At 46.6% G+C, this 24,235-nt stretch overlaps 1 protein-coding gene across 1 annotated transcript; it reads left to right on the forward strand.

Moving 5' to 3' along the window:
* Positions 1 to 1,629: 1,629 nt before the first annotated feature.
* Positions 1,630 to 2,592, forward strand: LOC146343570 (olfactory receptor class A-like protein 1). The gene has a single exon (XM_084859745.1). It carries the CDS (start codon positions 1,630 to 1,632, stop codon positions 2,590 to 2,592), a length of 963 nt encoding a protein of 320 aa, XP_084715871.1.
* The last annotated feature ends 21,643 nt before the right edge of the window (positions 2,593 to 24,235 follow it).

Genomic DNA, 24,235 nt, shown 5'->3' on the forward strand with positions numbered 1-24,235 from the left:
TCCAATGCAAGTCTAATCAGAAGTAAGCCCCATTGAGTTCAACGGGATTTACTCCCAAGTAAACATGCTGAAGCACCTGCCAAATGATTCGGCGGAACGAAGCTGGGGGAGGGTCCATTTCACAAAGCTATTTTTCCCCAAATTACTGGGTGAATTTCACAATATTTTGATTGAATCACTGTTTCTCCATAGTAAATATAACATATATAGCGTTTCCGATGTTATCCTCGCAAAATCAACATTCTGAGGTAGGGCAGGCAAAGCGGGGATGCAGCAAGGCCTTGAACTCGGATCTCCCCTGTCCAAAGTCAACACAATCTGCCACTCCATACTGTGCTTCTCTCCAAAGTAGCTTCTTCCACACAGGCTAGGAACTGTCTTCCCACGTACTGATTCACAATAAGTGCTAGAAGGTCAGGGGTAACCAACTGACAGGGCCAGCGCCAGCATTAGCACAACCCCCACCCATCCCACATGGCTTTCACGTGGCACACACGCCAAATCTGCACGGAGAGCACTTGAAAAGTCTTCCCCCCACTCTTCAAGCCTCCAAGGTACACGTTTTTTAGCTTGATTTTGGAAAGGGGGACAACACAGTAATGCAAGCTCTGCAGTGCAAAAAAGAAAGGTGCTTTTAACCATTAGCCCCTTTTCTACAGCCACATACCACTTCCTTCTTCCCCCATTTTCCTTCTTGTTACCCCACTCCCTCTCTTCCCCCCACCCCCTCGCCCTTCCTGGGTATCTAATCCTGAGGACCAGACTACAAAAACTTGAAAGGGGTAAGCTTCTAACACAAAGAAGGGAATGAACTGCAGCTGTCAGAAAACAGTAATAGGTGAGATCACCAAGAAGCAAAAACATGCTACATGTTTTGTGATAGTTTAGTTGGTCCTAAAAAAAAAATATTTTTTTATTTTTTTAGAAATGTATCAGCATGCTGCCTGCATTTTTTCATTAACTGCTCTAAGTCTGTCTATAGTATAATGTCTATAGCCTTTACCGATTAAGGGCAGCTTAATCGGTAAAACAAGACCCTCCCAGCCTGCATGCTTACAATCTAAGAAGACAAGATAAAACACAAGGAAAAAGGCACAGGGAGGGAAGAGGGTAAAAATTAAATCTCCCAGCAGGGCTGGTGAAATGGCCCTGCATTTCCTTCTCATTTCCCTCGGTACAGCCTTCTTGCACTGACAGGATGGGGTGAGGTACACAGAGAGAGACAGAGATTGCATCCAGTCCCTGATCCATCTGAAAACAGCTCGGATCGTACATACAACCTTGGGCTCCCCCCCCCCTCGCCACCTGCTCTCTCCTCCTTTTAGTGCATTTTATATCAGTCATTGGTTAATCCGCTTTACACCTGACCCTTTTCAGCCAAAGAAGATAACAATGCTTAGACAAATAACAGAGTAATCATGGCCCTGAGTAACTCAAGCGGTGTGAGTGGATGGAGAGGTGGCATATAAAAGAGCTCATGAAGCTTCTGAGCTGGGGGGAAAAGACGTCCAGAGTTGTAGGCTTGCACAGGAGGTGTGATGTGTTAGCACTACCAAAAGAAAGTCAACCCAAGGGTGAAAGACCTTTGCAATCCCTTTAGGGAACGCATGAAAGAGGACCCGCATCACCATGATGTACGGCCTCATGTTTGTCACATCCATCCTTATATACCTGTCATCCTTTGTCGGCATGATCGGCAACCTGACCGTCCTTTTTGCCTTCATCAGCAACGCAATCCGGCACAAGGTGCTTCAGCCTTTGGACCGCATCATCGTCAACATGGCTCTGGTGAACTTCTTTCTCTGCTGTTACAAGACAATCCCTGGGCTACTTATTTTCAGCAGCACCAAAGTCTTTGGAGAACTGGGCTGCAGGATTCTCCTCTATACCTACCATACGCTAAGGCTGATCAGCATCTGGTCCGTGGAGAACCTGAGCTTCCTCCACCTCATCAAGATTCGAAGGCCCAACCACCGGTGGTCCAAGTTCATCTATAGGCACCAGGGGCAATATGTCAACGGCACCCTTGCTGGCTGCTGGATATGCAGCATCCTCTTACAGATCCCTTATATGCAGTATGAGAAAACAGTGGGTAGGAGGAACAAGACCATAGCCTTCCTGGCAACGTCAACCTGTTTAAGATACACAGAGAGTTTTGCCATGAGGTTCACCACATATGCGTCAGTCAGCTTGGACTTTGTCTTCATCATGCTAGTCATTGTCCTCAATGGTTTCATTATTGACCTCCTCTATAAGCACAGCCGGAAGGTGAAGGCTACCACCTCCGTCGCCAGCAGTGGCTGGAACAAGCACACCGCCCAGGCCACAAAGGTCTTGCTCTCGCTGCTCTCCATATATGTGGTCTGCTGGATCTCCAATGATGTGGTCTGGATTGCCATTGTCTCAGGGTACATCAAGAGCAATTTTGAGAACAGCGTCCTCAACGCGCTCTACGGCATCCTGTCTTCCGTTTATTATTCTGCCAGTTCATACGTCGTGGTGTTTGGCTATAGAAAAGTCAGAGAGTACCTGATGGAAGCCTGCTGGTGCTTGAGATGTGCAAGGCCCACCATGGTTCAGAGCATGTCCTAGGAGGATGCACCCCAAAGACAAACTCTTGTCACCCAGGATTGCTAACCACCCTGCTCAAACCCATGAAATCCTGGCCCCTGGCTGAGAAAACCACAACCTAAGAAGAATCGTGTATGGTTCTGGAGCCAGTATTCCCTCAGAATATCAATGTTCCATCTCCTGGATCCTGATTGCTGACATTTCCAGCTTTCTCACTAGCAGAAGAAAATATAAGAAGACTCCACAAGGAGGATGGCAATCAGACGTGCTTAGAATGCATAACTGCTGCCCTGTAGCCTGTGTTACTGCCTCTGGATCTTCTTCAGAAGTTGCAAGCTTGTTGATACCTCACCTTCCACCTTCAAGTTACATCTCGACTTCAATGGGCTACCTCCACCTTCCCAGCTGGCTTGTTTCAGGTAGCCATAATAATGGGCTTTGTAGAGGGAGAGGGGATGCTAGACTGCCAGGACTAGAGAGATGGGGAGATGGAAAGCAAACCAGGGCCATTAGCACAGGAAGGAATGAGGGAAGGAAGGAAGACGTGAACTGAAACCTTAATGCAGAGAAAGGGGAAAGCAAGAGAGTCAACAGAAGCTCAGAAGAATCGGCAGGGGAGGAGTGTGTGGTTGATCGGAGACTGTGCAAGGAGGCCACTTATGCATCGCCCAAAACGAAGAAATGCATCACCCAAAGAAGGACAGGAGAAGACGCAGATTTGCATATGCTGATTTACATATAGATGCAAATGTAGAAGTGATTACTGTAATTTAAATAGAAATACAGGCATCTCATCATTGTGGGGAAGACTGTGCCCAGGTGGTCTGTGGGTTTGCTCCGTCTGTTGTCCAGGTGCTAACTGTTAATCGCCCTCTTCAAGGCCCAGCTCTCTCTCCCTTCTTGTGGTTCTTCATCTTTAAACCAGACTTGGACTGGATAGCCCTTCAAATAGAGGGCACCTTCAAACAGAGGACTGTCCTTGGACAGCCCTTCAAATAGATGACAGTCCTTTGTAAAGTAGGACACGTGGCCACCTAAGGACTATGAGGAATGTTCAGCTTTGTGGCCCTGTGGAAGGCATGCCCACAAAGGAAGGTGAGGATGACCTCATAAACTGGGAAAGAATATATATTGGACACAGCCTTGTCCCTCCTGACTGCAGGACAGCAAGGTTAGCATGGTAGCAACTGTTTTTCCAACACAGAATTCTAGCCCTGTATTGAACCCCGTCAACTGGGTCCAGGTGGATCCAAAGGCCCCTTAATGGCAGCTTTCAATTTAATGTTTCCTCTGGATGCTGCAATGTTGTTGGCACTGTGGGGAAGCACTTTGAGAGCAGACTGCAAACCCGTTGGTCCTCCTTGGTGAAAGTGCTTGGGGAATCCCACACCACCCCTTATATACTGCAAGGAACAATGGTCTGAATTTGGGTGAGGGGTGGATGTATGGATGCAACTTGCCTCCGAGGCACCGACGTGTAAACGCACAATGAACTGGAAGGCCCCATTTAATACACAACTTCTCATTTCACACGGAGATGGGGCTTATTTGGAACTGTTGATTATAGACTGTAAGACACAAGTGGGGAACTACTTTCAGCTCATGGGTTGAATTCCATTTTTGAGAAGGTCTTGGAGGCTGCATTCCAGTGGTGGGTGGGGCTGAAGAGAAAGGGGAGGGGCTGAAAGCAAAAGGGATGGGCCCAAAATACCAAAACCCTCAGCATATTGTAGCTTAAAGTTCTTCCTGCCAGTGACTGGGTTCGCACAACACGCTAACCCACACTTAGCGGCTGAGTATGGGTTCTGCAAACCACCCTGCAGAAAATGTCCTGGGCTCAGACAACACGCTAACCCACGGTTCAAAAACAACCCATCAGGGGCTGTTCGCATAACATGCCATCCCATACTCAATAGTTGAGTGTGGGTTGTTGAACAGAACCATTGAAATCAATGAGACTTGAGTAACTTAAATCCCATTCATTTCAAAGGGTCTACTTGATGTCATACTAACATTGGATACTAGGCTTTGTTGTCTCTCTTGTTAAACCATGGCAAGTCAAAAACCCATGCTGATTTCATCTGGAGATATAACAGTAGATCCCAATCTACCTTCTGCCCGCCCCTGCACTACATCAGGGGTGGGCAGAAGGTAGATCTCCAGGTGCTTGGGACTTCAACTCACAGAAGCCCCTGCCAGCATGGCCAGTGGTTAGGAATGCTGGGAGTTGGCCCAAACCAGCTGGAGATGTACTTTCTGTTCAGCCTTACACTGCAGAACAGGCTTTTGCAAAGTAAATAAATACTATTCTCTAAGCAACGAGAACTCCATTGGTGCAAGCCTTCCCAGAGTTTTGGCTTCCTTGGAACGAGGTACTGGAGATGTATGGTTTTTGTGATATATGGTTTATTTACACATGTATACAGGTTGAGCATAGATGGGGATTCACAGCATTAACACTTGAACAGAGGCTGCTCCCCTGTTAGGTTTCTAGGAGGGGCTCTGGAATCTCAAAAGACGTTTCCAGAGCTCCAAGGTCAGTTATCTCTGACCCCAGCAGCAACTACAAATGCCCTCAAAACGAAATTTGCAGCTTCTTCTCAAAAGACTTGATAGCACCATCTTCCACAGGAAAGATGTGTGTGGGGAGGGAACTAAACCCTGACACCCTCCCCCCAAAAAGCTCTCTCTTTCCAGGAGACTCCAGCTGGACAGAGAAACCTCCTTCACAAACAGAAAGCTACTTGTCAGCTATTTTAGCTGACAAAGCTAGACTTGTTTGGCAGGTTCGATCACTTGAGCAGCCCTTCTGATGTCCAGAGCCCAGCCTTATAAGTAACGGAACACTGAGCTGGAAAGGACCTAAAAGTCATCTAGTTCAACCCTCCCACCCCCCATCTCATTACAGTATATAAGAAAAGCCCTTCTGGATCAGAACAAAGGCCTAAATTCATGGCCATTGCTACATTTTGTGGCAGCAAATGCTGTAGTTTAACTCTGCGCCGTGTGAAGAAGCCCTTCCTTTTCTCTGCCCTGAATCTCCCACCAATCAGCTTCATAGCACGACCCTGGGTTCTACTGCACAAAAGCTGGGAAGCTGTCAAATGATTTGTGGTTGCTGGAAAGGGGACCCAGAGGGCTGGATTGGGACCCCTGGAGGGCCAAATTTGGCCCCCAGGGCTGAGGTTCTCACACCCCTGGCTTATGGAGGACCTGGAGGTATCTGGCCATCTGATGGAGAACACAATGGAAGGCTAGAGGGACCTCAGCTTGATCTGGCAAGGTAACCCATGCACCGTTAAGGATGTGAAGAAGGACTTCCCTTTTGTCGTCCTGAATCACCTAGCAATCAGAAGATAGCAGACAGAGTAGAGCAACCTTCCCCAACTAGGTGCCCTCCAGATGTGTTGGACTGCTGGCTGGGAACGATGGGAGTTGCAGTCCAATGCATCTGGAGGCCACCAGGTTGGGGAAGACTCGAGTAGAGCCTCTAGCATTGTCTGTGCAGGATAAGGTTGTGTTCCTTGGTACAAGGACAGGAGTTTTGCAAACAGGTCCCTTTTTCTGCCTGTGAAATGTTGCAGGACAGAGCTGTGTTTGCATTTGCAAATGATCCATTTCTTTGCATGTTTAAAACAACTCTTACATCTTTAGTCCTGTAACTCTGCCTGTGAAGTTTCCAATCAAGTCCCTGTTTAGGGGTTTTCTATCGTGAGGGAGGCAGCTACATGGACAAAACAAACCCACCGACTGTACAATGCATACTTTGGAAAAGCAAAATTCCTTTCCCAAGGCAAAGGGTTGGTAACCATTTGCCTCCAATTAATGAAAAGCAAATGGATGGCTCCAAGTGTTATCATCCTATTGGAACATTGGAACAAAAGCCCAAGGCATAGTTGACCTTTGAGCAGTGAAATGTACATTTTCTGTTATCTTTTTCCAAAGTGAAAGGAAACGTTCAGCTCACCACAAGAATACCAAAGAGTATAAAATTAATAACGCAGGCTGGCTGGGGTTGATAAGATTGTGCCACATACATGTGTGACGAGCTCCTTCAGAAATGAAATGCAGCACACAAAGGAGCTGTTCAGATAACACACTAACCCACAATCAGCAGTTGAGTGTGGGTAGTTGTTGAGCCGTGGGTTGTTTATTGAACCGTGGGTTAGCGTATTGTCTGAACCCAGGCAGGGTGGCTTGTTAACCATGCAGTGTGGCTTGGAATCCACTTTGAACAACCCAACGACAAACCATGGGTTCTCAAGGCAGCTTGTTTGAGAAAAATAAGCCACACTACATGGTTAACCACACTGCCTGGGTTCAGACAACAGACTAACCCACGGTTCAACAACAATTCACACTCAACCACTGAGTGTGGGTTAGCGTGTTGTCTGAACAGCCCCCAGAAGTACATTTCCAACATAAGGGTAGCATGCACTTCACATGACACGCTAGCCACGCAGGTAAAATAACCCCTACTGAGGAGTGTTGGTTCTCAGGGTGAGTTAATAACCCACCGTGGGGACACATTCTGTCTGCAGATGACACACTAAGCAATGCAACGTTGCTAAGGAAAAACAACCCACCGCTTAGCATGTCGTGCCAACCCAGTCCCTCCCACTCACCCCCAAAAAGCTACACTGGCATATTGTATTCCTATATTAAAGGGGAAAATATACAATCAATCTTGGTGGTATAGAAAAATCTTGACATTGGGCATGTACAGCAGAGTTATGTTTTGTTTTTCTTGAGCAATGCTATCCATTGCTGGAAATACAGAAATGGATAAGTAACTCTAACACATACTGGCATCAAGCTGATCCCCATCATTCATGTAGTCCAGTGGGGCTGGATGCTTCAATCCTGGATGCTTCAATCACACAATCCAGTGTGGAATGAAGCATCCTAATTGAGAACTTTTTGGAGAGTCACAGAAACTACAGTCAAGATATACGGGAAGGATTTTGGTTGGAGATGCAGTTCTTTGTAGGGATGTACAAAAGTCACTTACCTTTGCGGAGCTTGGATTCGCAGTGGGGGGGAGATGCTTCGTCCCTCCCCCTGGAATCCTCCCTGGGCCGGCTCCGCGGAGCCGCCAGCCAGGGCCGTCCGCAGCTGGAGTTCCGTCCGTGGACAGGCTGCTGCGGACGCAAATGGTGGCTGCCATAGCAGCCACCATTTGCGTCCTGCGAAGCTGCCGTGATAGGCTACGTAAATATTTATGTAGCCTATCACGGCAAGCCACAAAAAAAAAAAAACAGCGTACGCAAATGGCGGCGGCCGCCATTTGCGTTCCCTATTTTTAGCCGTTTTAGCCTATGTAAATATTTACGCTATTACGGCGCTATTACAACGCTATTACGGTGAAAAACAAGGGGAACGCAAATAGCGTAGTGGGCGCCATCTGCATTCCTCCCCCCCCCCGTTTTAGCCTATGTAAATATTTACGTAGGCTATTACGATGAAAAAAACGGAATGCAAATAGCACCCACTACACTATTTGCGTTCCCCTTGTTTTCGCCGTAATAGCCTACGTAAATATGTATGTAGGCTAAAACGGCTAAAAATAGGGAACGCAAATGGCGGCCGCCGTAGCCGCCGCCATTTGCGTATGCTGTTTTGGGGGGGGGGGCTTGCCATGATAGGCTACGTAAATACGCAAAAGGCGTCCCTGCGTTAGCCGCGATAGGCTATGTAAGTATTTATGTAGCCTATCACGGCTATGATGAAGAAGTGAATGGCGGCCGCAGGGCAGCCGCCATTCGCAAGTCAGCACGGACGGCAGCAGGTAAGTGCTCCGTTTTGCACGCCTTTCATGGGTTGGGGGGGCGGGGGCTTCGTTTCGCCATGGATTTCGGGGGCATTCGGCCTCACCGAGATCTGTGGCAGAATTCTCTGACATCCCTAGTTCTTTGTCTTATGTTTCCTTTATGGGGAGAGGCTGTATCTCAGAGAACGGAGCACATGCTTTTCAGGCAGAAGGCGGGCCAATACTGTCACCCAGTCTTGCCCAACCTTGGCTGGTTCAGCAGCTGCAGCTCTGTCTAGAGAAAGTTGATCTACCCACAGTGACCCATGCTTTGGCTGGATCATATTACTCCTATCCTGTATCATTTACACTGGCTTCTCGTTTCCGGGCCCAATTCAAGGTGCTGGTTTTGGCCTTTAAAGCCCTAAATGGTTTGGGACCACAATTCCTGTATGTGCCTGCCCAAGCATTAAGATCAGCATCAGAGGCCTCAAGCACCATTCTAGCGCAAAGGCGGGATATAAATTTAATAAATAAATGTATTTAATCCATTGCCCAGTTTAAAAGGCAGATGAATAATCTGCTAGAAATGACTGAATCGGCGGACGCTTCTGGATACGGACCTTATGCCCAGTCTTATGTGCTTCACAGGCAGGGCACTGAAACATAGGATTTGGTGGCAGCGTGGCCAATGGACGGGGCAGCCACAGCAGGCAAGTTCTAGAACCATCTGTGGGTGGCCTGAAGCTGAAGCAACCCCACTGCCTTCCCAAGAAAAAACTTCTGATTGATCTTTGGCCCCAGCAGGCAGGGTGACTGTAATGCTCCTGAAGTCTCACAAGAATTGCGTAGCAGCAGTCAACATTTCATGGTTTCTACTATTTCTTTTTATAGTCAATGCGCTCCTTTATTTGTATTTTTCCAGGGATGCAGGAGGGAGAAGGAGGCAGCACCCCGTCAAAGATATGCTCTTCTGCTGCTCTCTGCATTACGTGCAAATGAGCAGCTCAAGCTGAAAAGCAAACACATCCTGGGTGGACTTAATAGAGGTTTGTCACTTTGTTTAGCTGTCAGCAAAAGGTTGCCGTCTCAGTATATGACCCTCATTCAAACAGCCAGGCAGGAAAGCGCTCTGCAAACTGACATATATTAGGCCTTACAGCGTTCTTATCTGTAGATAGCATTCTCCATCCCACTTCCCACATGCTTACCATGCACAGAAAGAACTTCAGGTTCCCTCATCAATCACACGATTGTAATATCATCAGTTTTCCTGCACAAGAATAACTGTCAATTTATGTTCAGAAGGCTTGTATGTTCAGAAGGAAGACCAATACAGATATGCAAACAAGATATTTTTTTTCCATTTCAAGCTAGAAGAAAGCCAAGTGCGGACTCAAGCAGATTACACACACACACACACACACATACATACATACATACATACATATATATATATATATATGTATTCGGTCCTGGCACGATTGCTGATGGTCCTGATTTTATCAGAACAGATCTGAAAAAATCACCATTCTGCCCTAAATGAAAAACTCCTCTTTCAGGATACTGACATATCCTTCAACTGGACCGAATATGGAGCAGAAGCACCATCCTGGGCAAAAATTCATTAGAAATACACTCTCAAAATCTCACACTCCAGTTCCTCCCACACAAAATGCACATATATAATCTTTCAGCGCCCTGCTACATCTTAACATTTATGTGCACTGAGCAAGTTCACCACAACTTTGCTTTACCTTATTGCTAAGAACAAGCCAAACCACAAACGCCCAAAGTCCCGTAACACCTCCTAATCAACAGAAATGAAGACTGCAGAAAGATCTAATAGGATTATTCGGTGCAATGGCCACTTTCCCCCTTGATACAAGACCAAGGCCATCAATCAGCTCAGTGTCCTACTCAGGTCAAAACCCAAGACTGGCAAATGTCTTGACAACTGGAAGAATCAACAACTCCCTCCAAAAAGAGAAGGGTGGAATCAGGGTTATACTTGGCTGAGGAATCTGAAGAGGCCAAAAACAACCACGATTTGAGACTATCCGGCCATCCCTAAAGCAGTGGAGGCTGGTGGCTCCAATGTCAGTGGGGTTATGAATCCACTCTGGGTTTCAGTCAGAACCAGTCAGAACTCTAAAGGAGCGATCCAAGGTGCTTTGCTCCTTGGAATCTTGGTCTCCCTGCTCCGCACCTTGGATAGTTCCTTTAGAGTTCTGACTGAAACCCAAAGTGGATTCCCTGCCCCACTGACGTCAGAGCCACCAGCTTTAGCCACCCTAAAGGCAGAGGGGCAGGGAGGACTCCATTAGTTACCCCACCAAACACAGGCTCCAATTTCTCTCATTCTAACTGGCTTTCTCCAAGCACTATTGGCACAAGTCCAGCTTAGAAGAGGTTGCCTTTATAGCCCAAAGCTCACCTCCTGTTTCAGGGGCTGAGGTGAAGGATACACGTTGCGCTTAATGTTTTGCCCTAAAAATAGATGGATCGTTACATGCTGAAGATGTGGATCTCTGCTTTCTTATGCCCCCATTTGGAGCAGTTGGCAATTAGGCTGGGCTGTACCCAAAGACCTGTGAGACAAGTTGGATTCCATGGTGAATCCATTCTGATAATTCAGTGTTGAAGCTGCCCTACTAAGGGTTTGCTGATTTATAGAATATCAAATTGACAACTGGAATAGACTAAAGGTTATTGTCGCTGCTATGGAGCCCTTGTTGCGCCTGAAGACCCCAACTTTGCTTGTTGGTTTGTTTAAAACAGTTCTGTACCATTCTTCGTGTAAAATTTTTCAAGATGCTTTACAACAAAGTTCTAAAGACACAATTTAAAAAAACCCACAATAATCAGTAAAACAACAGTAAAAGGCAGCGCTAAAAAAACAATCCAACAGAAATTAAGTTACTTTGACCACCACCACCCTGAAATAGTGTCTAGCCTGACTGTGCTAGGCGATATGTATATGCCAGTGTAAATTCCACTGAAAATCAAGGGAACTTCCTAGTACATACGTTTGTTTTCTTCCTTGCTTGTCTGAGTGTGTGAGGCACCTTAAATCCAGTTTCTCCGGCATCACCAGTTTACGGACTGAGGTGCTGACTGCTGAAATATTTGATGGCTGTTTCGTTTGTTTTTTAAAGTATCTTCAGTAAGTTTTGGAGGCGACGATGCGTAAAGGATTGGGTATCCCAAGTATTTTAGGGAATGCAGCTTACTAGCTCTTTTGGCATACTACAGCCAAAGGGGCACAGAAGCCAGGGCTGGCATCAAGGGTAGGCATGGTCGAGAAGCCCCCACCCCAGCAGAGGCCCTCTGACAAGAGCCCCCTGGAACTGCTCTTCCTTTTCACCGTTGCTCATTGCTTGTTCCGCTGCCTCTCACTCTGGCCCAGGCAATGGTGGTGGTGAGAAGGAGGGGCAGTAGATGCCACCACCAACTTCCTCACTGGCTCGATGCCCGTCAAACAAACAAGTGGTAGCAATGAGGAGGACGAGGAGGAAAAGCAGCTGGTGACAATGGTGGTGAGAAGGCAGACTCGCTAAGGAAGGCGGTGCATTGAGAGTGTCTTGTCCAAGGGCCCTCAAAATCTAGAACTGGCATTGACAGAAGATACTGAAGGGAGAAAACAAAGATGTCTTAATTGGTGGTCTAAGTTTCTCTTCCTCTTTAGTGCACCATCTTAGGAAGTGTAGTGACATCTGGTGGTAAGACAAAAAGTGTAGAGAGCTGTGTTAGTCCATTATTTGTAAATAAAGGCAAATAGCAGAAAACACCATAAATTTCCAGTGATCTCAATCCAGAGGAAACCCAACCCAGGTAAGAAGCGCGCCCCTGGAACTTGCCATCACTCAGAGACGTGGAGCAAAGTGTAACTGTATTTAACACCATGTCTGATTACATATGCTTCACGTGCAAGAGAGGGGCAACTTTTCTATGGAGCTTGGCCTCTTGTGATGGTGAGGTAGAGGGTCAGTTTGTGCAGCAAAATAACATTTCCAATTCCTACAACGCTAGAAGAGATAAGTTCCTGCCTTGAATCAGTATTTTATAGACCATAAAATGTGTACCTCCCCTCTGCACCTTAAGAACGACCATGGAGGTCCTGTTCTGTGTCCTTCCATCTCAGGATGTGTAAGTTGTGGGACAAACTCTAGTACTTTCTTGGCTTTGAATCCCATTTGCTGGAACTCCCTGCCCCTTATCTGGGAAGTTTGGCTAAATCTCTTGTCATCTTTAAAAAAAAGCTTGATTAAACAGAAAAGTCCTACAGCTCCCAGTATTCCCCAGCCAGCTGACTGGGGAATACTGGGAGTTGTAAGACTTTTTTATGTCTAAACATGCATAGGATTGCACCTTTAATGCACAATCCTACTGGCTGGGGAATGCTGGGAGTTGTAGGACTTTTTTCTATCTACACATGAATAGGATTGCGCCCTAAAACATTCCTTTTTAGAAAGGCTTTTAGTGACCTGGTATAATACTGGGGGTTGCATCATGTACCTTTGGGTATTGTGGTTAACAAAGTTAGTTACCCCTTTGGTGAACTTGTTGTATTTTTAAACAGTGTGATTATATCTGTTTGTTGTATTTTATCATTTGTTGATTATGTGCAGCCTTCTTTGAGATTCAGTTCCTCAGCTAATCACAACACACCAAAATAAGTGTATTAACCAATTGACAATTTAGACAGTGCCCAGAGTTTATTACTTACTTGGGAATAATTATCCCTAGAGATGTATCTCAAATGATTAGGTTAAATTTAAACCAGTTGATTAATTATATTTCACGAGATATAGATAGATTGGCATCTTTAAAGTTGAGTTTATGGGATAAGGTGAATACACTTAAGATGAATACCATACCTCGAATTATCTATGTTATACGTGGGATCCCTATACTTATACCTGGCAAATATTTCCAAAAACTTAATGCTTTGTTTCGTTAATTCTTTTGGGGTTCCTTTCCACCAAGAACATCTTTGAAAAGGATGCAACTTCCAATTAATGAAGGCGAGTTCAGTTTTCCGGATCTATGTACCATCAGGCCTATTTGCTGACCTGTACTAAATTTTGGTCTTTTCCACTCAGATTAGATTTTCCACCTTGGTCAGTGTTGGAATCTTCTTGTCTGGAGCCTCTCTTTAAATGGATGGCATTAGGTTCTCAGCATATTCAAGTAGACATAGCTCCTCCCACAATTTTGGCAGTTAGAGAAATTTGGCATATAATGTCACATCAATTACAGTTTGATCCATTTTCCCATGCTAAATTGAATTTATAGGGAAATCCAGATTTAAGAATTGGCAAGAAAATGTTTTTATGGTGGACCTGGACAGATAAAATGATCAGTTGGATCAGTTAGTGGGGGTTGATGATGAGTTTTTGTTATTTTCAACTTCATGAGATCAATTTGATTTGCCTGCTACAGCGGAATGGCAGTACTTGCATTATTTGTTGGTATCTAGATTCGATCCTGCTGCTTTTACTGCTTCGGAGTCTCCTTTGCTACTGGAAATACTTATTGAAGCTGATCAGATATATCGACCTACGATTCATGTTTATAGTATTTATTATCAGTGAATAAAATGATACAAGTGGTTTACAGCGGGAATGGAGCAGGGAATTGAAACGTCCTATTTTGTTTAATCAATGGACCGCCATCTTGGCGTCTATGTTGGACATTTCAATGGATCTTCTGTTATGCCTTATTCAGCAAAAACTTTTGTTTTGGGTCTATTGGACACCACAACGTCTTTTTAATAAAGGCGTGTCAAATTTGTTGGAGGTGTAATGCAGGCAATGCTTCTCTTGTTCATATGTTTCAGAAATGCTCAATGGTTGCCTCCTTTTGGGAAGAAGTTATTATACGGATAAATTTTGTATTGGAAAGCTCTTTAATATTTACTGATGTAAATGTTCTTTTAATTTACTTACCTGCTTCTTGAAATGTAACACATGGTCAGCATAAATTGATTTTTTTTTTTGCCCTTTTGGTTGCTAAAAGACTATGATCCTGGAAGGATAAAAGCTCACCACCTATAATGCAATGGACTGAAAACTTAACAATGCTAACAACATTTGAAAGAGTAGTATATAGATGAAACTTGCAAATCGACTTATATGTGAATATCTGGTCTGCTTTTACTGACGTTTATGTGTAACCTATTTTTTTCCATTTTTTCTTTCTAGAATATTGTAATATTTGAAACTGGGGATTTTAGAATATGTTGTTATACTTTTATTTTGTTTTTTATTTGTTTGGTTTTGTTATGTTTTCTATTTGTTTTGTTTAAATTCACAATAAACATTGAAAAACTCAGCGTGTTTATATCTGTTTGTTATATTTTTTATCATTTGTTGATTATGCGCAGCCTTCTTTGAGATTCTGTTCCTCCGCTAATCATAACACACCAGAATAAATAAAAAATCATCCAGCCCAGAAAATATGATTACATCTTGTTAGCTGTGTTCAGCATCCAAAACAGAAAGGTGGGACATAAATCTATCCAATAAATATATCATATTTATAAGGCCTTTAAGTCCATATTCTTGGCATGTGGATAGGGAGGGAGATCCAAGCTGGGAAATCTCCAGCCGCCCTCTCTCCACCACTTCTTCTTTTGCTCTGATTTCTGCATGTGCACATCAATTTAAATGCGAGTCAGCTTAAAAAGATGACTTGTGAAGCAAATGCTCTCTGGTGTAGCAATTATGGTAAACTATAGTCATCATCCAAGGCCCTATTCAGTATTCTATCATTGTTAGACAAAGAGACTCCATAACCGGTTGGCGCCTCAGTTACGTAGAAGCCCGAGTGGCGGGAAAAATGTAGGCGGAGCAAGAAGGGAACCATACTGACGCACTCATGACTAACGGCTTGGTAAGCTGGTGTACTGGCTGTTTATTGGCTATTGGCTTGGTAAGCTGATGTGCTGACTGTTTCATTGGTTACTGGCGAGAACAATAAAAGTAATAAGGTATAAAAGGTTTTTGCACACGTGCTTCGGGGTCCAGACTGCTCTGCACCCGTTTTGCAAAACGATCAATAAAATAGTGTTGGATCCACTGCTGCCTGCCTGGCATCCTTTCTTTCTTTCAACCAGAAGCAGGAACTTTTTATCTAACAATTTGGTGCCGTGACTCGGATCCTGCTTCGGGGCGTGTCCCCTTCGCGCTGAGCCAAGGGACCGTGGAGGAGGAGTGGCCACAGGCGGTTGTTTTACACTGCCTTCTCCTCACGTCGGCGGCGGTGGAGGCGCTTGGGGACCAACGCCAGAGGGAGAGGGAGACGTGATCACCCCTTTTTGGCACCGGCAGTGGATTAATAGGCAGCTGGACATGGCTGTGGGCGGGACAGAGGAGGCCTTGGGGTAAGTGAAACAACTTACTTTAGGGGACACACGCAGGACGGTGGTTCATTTGTGATTGTGTGAGACGCCTACGGGCAAAGCGAGTGAGGAGCCCCGATCTGCATTTCCTTGTCTCGGCGACGGGCTGGGTCAGAGGAGGGCGAAGCGCGAGATTTGTTGAGTGAAATCCCACCGTCATGGGCGGGTCCTAATCCAGGCCCTCGGAATAGTCCCATACGCCCTTGGAGTGTTGTTTGCGCAACTGGTCACATTTCAAACAAGATTATGGAACTAAAATGACAAAGGATCGCCTTGTCTTTCTTTGTGCCCGGGAATGGCCGGTATTAGAACCCAAATGGCCACCCGAGGGGTCTTTTGACCCAACCCTGGTATCTGCTGTGCGTATAGTAGTAACACAGAGGGGAAGTTGGGACCAGTTTCCCTATATTAATTCATGGGCAACTTGTGTGCCCCTCGGCGGCAGGCCCGCCCCGTGGGTAATTAAATGTATGTCCTTGGCCCTCCCTGTGATAACTGGAAAAAAATTGACGAGGAAAGGGACACCTAAGGTGGTACTTACGGCCCCCGAGGATCCATTACTTCCTCCTCCCTATGGGACGGCTGTCGCGGGGGGACCACGCCTGCCCCAGCCTCCATTTCCTCCAAGGGAGCCTGCCCAAGAGTTGCAACCATTAAAAATTCCCGAGATGGACCCCCCTCCCCGCGAGCCAAGGTCCAGCCCTGGGTCTATGACTGAGTTCGAGGACACTCTCCAAGATCGTTTGGACGCCCTCGAGAAAAATTTCAAAGAGATGAGGGGTGCTTGGGGGCCTCGAACTCAGGAAGAGGCGCCTGATAAAGAGGGGGAAACCAAAGGAGGGCCTAATTACAATTTACGAAAGGACCCTCAGCCACCAGTAAAATTAACTTTCCCTATTAGAGAGGTCCCCAATCCTACCGCCCAACACCCTCAGGGGACAATGTTTGTTTATGTCCCCTTTACGACGTCTGATCTGTACAATTGGAAACAGTTCAATCCTCCCTTTGAGGAGGACCCTGGCCCATTGTTGTCCTTAATGGAAAATGTGAGGCTCACACACAATCCTACCTGGGACGACACACAGATGTTGTTGAACACTTGTTTCCTTAGTCAGAAACCAACTATTCTTGCGGGGGCGCGAACTAGATTTAGAGAGGAGAACCCCCAGGCGACTGAAGAGCGGGTGGCAGAGGTTTTGCCCATTGGGAGGCCTGACTGGGGAGTGGCCACGGCAGCGCAAAGGCAATTACATGCCGAATACTTTCGGCTTGTCTTGGCGGGCATGAAACAGGCCGCTCGAAGGGCCCCCAATCTGCAAAAGGTTTTGACGTTAAAACAGGACAAAAGCGAACCCCCCACCGTTTTCCTCCAAAGGCTGAGAGAAGCCTTTGCTAAATATACTGACATAGACCTGAACGACCCAAATAACCTACGAATTCTCACAATGCAGTTTGTAGGAAATAGCTGCCAAGATATTAGAAAGAAGTTACAAAAAGTCGAAGGAGGACTGGCGGCTGATTTGGGAGTCCTGGTTGAGGTAGCCCAGAAAGTTTATGAAAGACAAGAGGAGGAGGAGGAGAAAGAAAAAGATAAGAGGCAAGCAAAACTACTTGCTGCCATTCTCAGTCCAGAAAAAGGAGGGATTAAGAAGGGTGGTAGAAAGGGGAACAGAAAAGGGCCTCCCTTAGGAAAAGATCAGTGTGCTTTTTGTAGAAAGATTGGACACTGGAAGCAAGACTGTGAAGCCCTAAAACAGAAAGAGAAAGAAAGCAAGGGGGAAGAACAAAGAGTGTTGTATGAACAAGAAAGAGATTAGGACAGACCGGGGCCCGGCCCCCTCTTGGCCGTCTCCGAGGCAAGACAGGACCCCATGGTCAAAATTAAAGTTGGGGGCCGCTCCTACGATGCCCTTGTAGACACAGGGACTGCCTTGTCCATACTCCCCTTGAACAAGCCACCAATGGGAAGTGGGGGAACTACCACCATAATGGGGGTTGAGGGAAGGGCAACGCAAGTGCCCCTCTCTCGTCCTTTGTTTACTAAAGTTGGAGAAACACACCTAAAGCACACATTTGTCTGTACCCCCTCCTGTCCGGTGGCATTGTTAGGGAGGGACTTATTGACTAAGCTCCAAATTGAGATCACTTTCACTCCTGATGGAAGAATGGAAGTACGGCTCCCCAAGCAACAGAGCAGCAACTATCAAATGGCCCTTCTTAGGGCCATGGAGGAACCCACCTCAGAGGCAAATGAAGACTGGTGCTTAATAGAAAACAGAGTCAATCCACTGGTTTGGGCTGGGGTTGGAGGGGCCTCTCATGCCAAATCGGCGGCACCGTACAAAATTCCTCTCAAGGAGGGGGCGAAACCAGTCCATGTGAAACAATATCCCCTTTCCCATCAAGGGAAGCTGGGTCTACAACCAGTAATAACGAAGCTCCGAGAGGAAGGTCGACTCATTGAGATAATGTCCCCCTACAACACGCCCATTCTCGCTGTGTCAAAAAGGGGGGGGCAAGGGTTTTCACCTTGTGCAAGACCTCCGCCTCATTAACCAGCAAATCGAGGCCCCCCACCCTGTGGTCCCTAACCCACACACCCTTCTCATAAGAATTCCAGGAGATCATGCATGGTTCACTGTCATAGACCTAAAAGACGCTTTCTTTAGCATCCCGCTCCACCCTGATTCGAGGCCTTTGTTCGCTTTTGAGTGGGAAAGCCCAGAGAGTGAGTCGAAGGTTCAACTAACCTGGACAGTGATCCCTCAGGGGCTAAATCTTTCACCGGTCGTTTTTGGCCAGCAACTTCAAAGGGACCTCGAGCCTTGGGTCCATCAACACCTTGAGGTGCACCTCCTCCAGTACTGTGACGACCTCCTGATTTCAGCCAAGGCTAAGGACATGTGCCTAAATGGGACAATTTCCCTCCTTAATCATCTCGCAGAGGGGGGCTATAAGGTGTCAAGGGAGAAGGTGCAGTTAGTTCAACCAACTGTAAAATTCCTAGGTTACCACCTAGCCAAGGGGACCCGAAGCTTGGCATCAAAAAGAGTTGAAGTCATTTGTGACACACCTGTCCCTACGTCCCCCCGTGAGCTAAGGGCCTACCTGGGATTAACCGGATTCTGTCGGCTATGGATAGCCGACTATGGGGAAATAGCACGGTCATTATATGAGGCACTGCAAAAAGACAAATTAGACAAATGGAAATGGACTAAAGAAATGAATAAGTCTTTCCTCAGCCTTAAAGCTGCCCTTGTGTCACCACCGGCCCTCGCCATGCCAAATCCCAGTCGACCGTTTAGACTCTACGTGCATGAGAATAAGGGCGTAGCCTCGGGAGTACTCTGCCAACGGACGGGCCCTTCCTGGAGGCCAGTGGGCTACTACTCCAAAGTCCTTGATGTTGTTGCATGAGGATGGCCAAGTTGCTTGAGAGCAGTAGCAGCGACGGCCTTAATCTGTACTGAAGCTGAAAAAATGACAATGGGAGGGACCATTGAAGTCTGGGTGCCACATGGGGTGCCACAAATCCTAGGGTCAGGGGGAGGAAGTAAATTCCTTAACCCGGCTCGGCATTCCCGATATAAAATAGGCTTGCTAATGAACGAAAGCCTCACTTTCAAGGCCTGCTCTAGCTTCAATATCGCCACCCTGTTACCAGCAATACAGGCCACACGTGGGCCGGGGCTCCCAGATCATGACTGTCTTGAAGTGCTGGATTTAGATACCAAGGGTCGGCCAGATGTTGAAGATGAACCACTAGAGGGAGCCGAAGATTTGTTTGTAGATGGGTCCAGTTATATGCTAGACGGAAAGCATTACACAGGGGCGGCTGTTGTCACCCAAAGCGAGAGTGTCCATGAAGAACGACTGCCTCCTCATTTCTCCACCCAATCCGCTGAACTGGTGGCCCTGACAAGAGCTTTGCAGGCAGGCAAAGGAAAGCGGGTAAATATTTACACTGACAGTAAGAATGCTTTTGCCGTTGTACACGCTCACGGGCAGTTATGGAAAGAGAGGGGATTCCTCACAGCAAATGGATCCCCAGTTGCCAATGGCGGCTTAATTGTGGACTTCTTAGATGCCCTTCAGTTACCCTTACAAGTGGCTGTTATCCACGTCCGAGCCCATGGAAGGGAAAAGGAGGAAAAGTGGAAGCAAGGAAATCAAAGAGCTGATGAGGCCGCGAAGAGAGCAGCCAGGGAAGGAATCCAAGGAACATTCCTTGTCCTACCCAGAAGGGAAGAGCGCACCATATACTCCCCCTCTGAGTTGCAAATGGCACAAGAACACAAAGTGAGTCCCTGTGACGATGGATGGATCCAAATGACGGATGGAAGACTGCTACTCCCGCAGACCCTGCAGGGAGCTATCCTGAAACAAGTGCATCATTCTCTTGGACACCCTGGGGCATCAGCCATGATTGACTATTGCAAGAGGCTATTTGTCTCTCCTGGCCTAACTGTACGTGCCCATCGACTAGCCACAACCTGCGAGGTCTGTCAGAAAACTTACTCCCCCAGGGCACCCCCTCCACCAAAAGGAGGGCGACCATGGGCATACTATCCCTTCCAGAGGGTACAGATTGATTTTGCTGAAATGCCACCGTGTAGGGGTTACAGGTATTTGCTTGTAATAGTGTGTCAAATGACGGGGTGGGTAGAAGCGTTCCCATGCAGAAACTGTCAGGCAAAAACTGTAGTTGCTAAGTTGTTACAGGAGGTGGTGCCCCGGTTCTCCTTGCCTGAAGTTACAGAATCCGACCAGGGCTCACATTTCACCTCAGCTGTTACGCAAGGGTTCGCTCGAGCCCTGGGGGTAGAGTGCCACCTACACTGCCCCTGGAGACCCCAGGCGAGTGGGCAAGTTGAAAGAACCAATCGGAGTCTCAAGGAGACTCTAACCAAGCTCCAGCAAGGGGTAAGACTCACTTGGGTTGAGGCTCTGCCAATAGCTTTGACAAAGCTTCGAAAAATGCCAAGAAAAGACATAAAGCTGTCCCCCTTCGAGCTAATGTTTGGATTCCCGCCTCGGGTACACTGTGGAAGGAGGGAGAAGGTCAAATGGGAAATGGGAGATCAAATGTTAAGGGGCCAGTTAACTTCTCTACAGTCTGTTCTTTCACAGCTACGAGCCTACTCTGTCCCATTCCAGAGATTGCCGCTAGATGCTCCCATCCATCTTTTCCAACCGGGAGATGAAGTATTGCTGAAAAAGTGGAATAAAGAAGCTTTAAAGGAGGGGTGGGAAGGACCCTACCTAGTGGGACCAATCAGTCATTCATGTGTAAAACTTGTAGGTTCTCGCAAATGGACACATTGCAGTCGGTTGAAGCCATTCAGACGACCCCTGCTTCCTCCTGTCACCCGGAAAGAACAGGAGGACACGGGCAACGGTCCTCTGCTCCCTGACACCTCCCCGGAAGCTGCCAGGGACACAGGCGAAGAAGCCACCTAGGAGCCACAATCGCCTGTAATATATAAGTCACAACATCTGGGAAAAGCTCGGGTTCGAATTACAAAAAAACTGTAATATGAAGCAAGTATTGTGGGTGGTGTTGATAATGCTAGTCAAAGAAATATTAACATGGGTGGTGATGCCTCAAGGGTTTAGGCTTGACAGCTTTAAAATAAAACCCCAAAACGCCACACCTGCGCCTCCCAAACCACCTCTAGTGCAAATTCCCAAACCACCTTTGGTGCAAATCCCCGAGGGAGAGAAGCGTCCCTGGAAAGCCAGGTTAGGAATCCCAATAACAGAGGAAATTGACAATGTGTGGTTAGAATGGGTAAAGTATACTGCCAAATCCTTAAATAAGTCTGACTGTTTTGTTTGTGCCGCAGGAAGATCGGTAGCGAAAGTGATGCCTTTTCCTCTAGGATGGGACACTCCCTCCCTCCTCACCTGTATGATCCACTTGTTCCAACACCCTGACGCATGAGGGGAAGAGGAGTGGCAGACTCTCAGTAAGCTATACCCTCCTCTCAAATTAAAGAATCGTGTTAGACCTTCCATAGTTTTTTTTCAACAAAGAAACCATACTGGATGCATACACCGGGACCTTACAGGGATGGGGGAGCAACTGGGGAACTTGACAAGCAAAATAAAATGTGTTAATTCCACCCGCTTTAGGAATAATTCCCTTCCAATCCCACGGGCTGATCTCTGGTGGTACTGTGGAGGTCTAGAGTTATATGAAGTGTTGCCCTCTAATTGGTCCGGAACTTGTGGATTAGTCCAATTGGTGGTCCCCTTTTCAATTGCATATCATCCAGCAGAAAGAACTAGCCAACCCCGACGGAAGCGGTTGGTAACCCCTTTTGATGATCAAATATACATTGACTCTATAGGGGTGCCACGGGGAGTACCAGATGAATTCAAAGGGAGGAATCAAATCGCTGCAGGATTTGAGTCTACCTCGTTTTGGTGGGTGACAATTAACAAAAATGTAGATTGGATCAATTACATTTATTATAATCAACAAAGGTTTATAAACTACACCCGTGATGCTGTAAAGGGATTGGCTGAGCAGGTAGATGCCACTAGCCAAATGGCCTGGGAAAATCGGCGTGTTCTTGATATGATGTTAGCAGAAAAAAGAGGGGTTTGTATTATGCTAGGTGGGCGATGTTGCACCTTCATCCCTAACAACACTGCTCCAGACGGCACAGTAACGAGGGCCTTATGGGGCCTCACTGCCTTATCCGAGGAATTAGCCGAGAATTCAGGAATTAACAACCCTGTGACTGCCTGGTTGGAAAGATGGTTTGGAAAAGGGAAACACCTAGTGGCCTCGATCCTTATCTCGCTTGCAGTAACGGCCGGAGTCTTAGTACTATTTGGTTGCTGCATTATCCCCTGTGTCAGAGGCTTATCCCAGCGATTAATTGAAACCGCTCTGTCAAAACAGATGCTCTTGCTTAATTGTACCAATAAAGAGGCTCCGTTTTAAGACGCTTTAAGACGTGAGTAAAGACTTAAAGGAGGGAATTGTTAGACAAAGAGACTCCATAACCGGTTGGCGCCTCAGTTACGTAGAAGCCCGAGTGGCGGGAAAAATGTAGGCGGAGCAAGAAGGGAACCATACTGACGCGCTCATGACTAGCGGCTTGGTAAGCTGGTGTACTGGCTGTTTATTGGCGATTGGCTTGGTAAGCTGATGTGCTGACTGTTTCATTGGTTACTGGCGAGAACAATAAAAGTAATAAGGTATAAAAGGTTTTTGCACACGTGCTTCGGGGTCCAGACTGCTCTGCACCTGTTTTGCAAAACGATCAATAAAATAGCGTTGGATCCACTGCTGCCTGCCTGGCATCCTTTCTTTCTTTCAACCAGAAGCAGGAACTTTTTATCTAACATCATCGAGGGAGGTGTGGCTGGCAGTAACACAAGACAGGGCCTTCACAGTAGCCGCACCCCAATTGTGGAATTCTCTTCCAAGAGAGGATCAACTGCCCTTTTGTTGATGGTTTTTAGGCGGGCAGTCAAGACATTTTTATTTTGCCAGGCTTTTAATGTTTTTTACATTGTGTGTTAACTTTGCTGGCAGCTGCTTTTATTTTGTTTTTATGATGGTTCTATTGTATCAGGTTTGCATTTTGTTAGGAACCACCATGGGGGACCCCACAGAGCCCAGTAGGTGGCATATAAATGTCTCTATAAGTGGGGGGGAAAAAAAAAAATTACACACGAACATAAACCGACAAAAGTCAATTTTAAGCTTGCAGTTTCATGATATGTTTTCATTATGACACTGTTCTTACCATTCGTTATATCGTTTATGATTGCTTTTAATTTGTGTGTATGTTGTGTGCCTTTCAGTATAATAGAAAGACATGCAAGGTCAAACTAAATGAATAAATGCACGTTTTATTAGACGTTACACACAAAATCTGTGTGAAAGGTGTAACATTAAAGTGTATTTTAAAATGCTGTACGTTTTTATCAGTGCAATTAATAACGAAAAGTTTCCGCAACGGTGCATATGAGGGAAGGGGGGCATTGCGCTGCACGCACGTCGGCCTCGCCGCACCCCCAAGGGGCAAAACCCACTTGCCCCTCACCCCTGCTCTGCAGGCAACGATTTAGACAGCCGTTTGAGGCCATACAAAGCCCATTTCAATCCATAGGGATGAGGGGGGGAAGGACCTTTTCAAAATTAAACACTCTAAACATCCTATAATAAAATAAAATAAATTAAAGCCTTCGCTACTTAGTTCTTATCCGTAAAGGTCTTATTCTATTTCTACGGCAAGGTGGAAGGGCACCTTTCCAATCGGGCATCTTACTAGCCTGCCATAAAACGTTGGGGAAGGGCCAACTGCCGGGGAGGGAGGAGGACCTCCCCGGTTGCTAGGCTACGCCTCGAGAGAACATACCAAACGTTCTCTTCCTCCGGCGCCCTCCTTCCCTCCCTCTCCGCGGCCCGCATTGGAACCGCCCACTCTTGCCCTTCCGGGCTCTCTCTGGATTGGTCGCGTACCTAGAGGCGAGGAAGGAGAGGAGGC

The sequence above is a fragment of the Heloderma suspectum genome, chromosome 5 (genome assembly GCF_057233095.1).
Source record: "Heloderma suspectum isolate Gila_16-S chromosome 5, 16-S_ref, whole genome shotgun sequence".
NCBI classification, from domain to species: Eukaryota; Metazoa; Chordata; class Lepidosauria; order Squamata; family Helodermatidae; genus Heloderma; species Heloderma suspectum.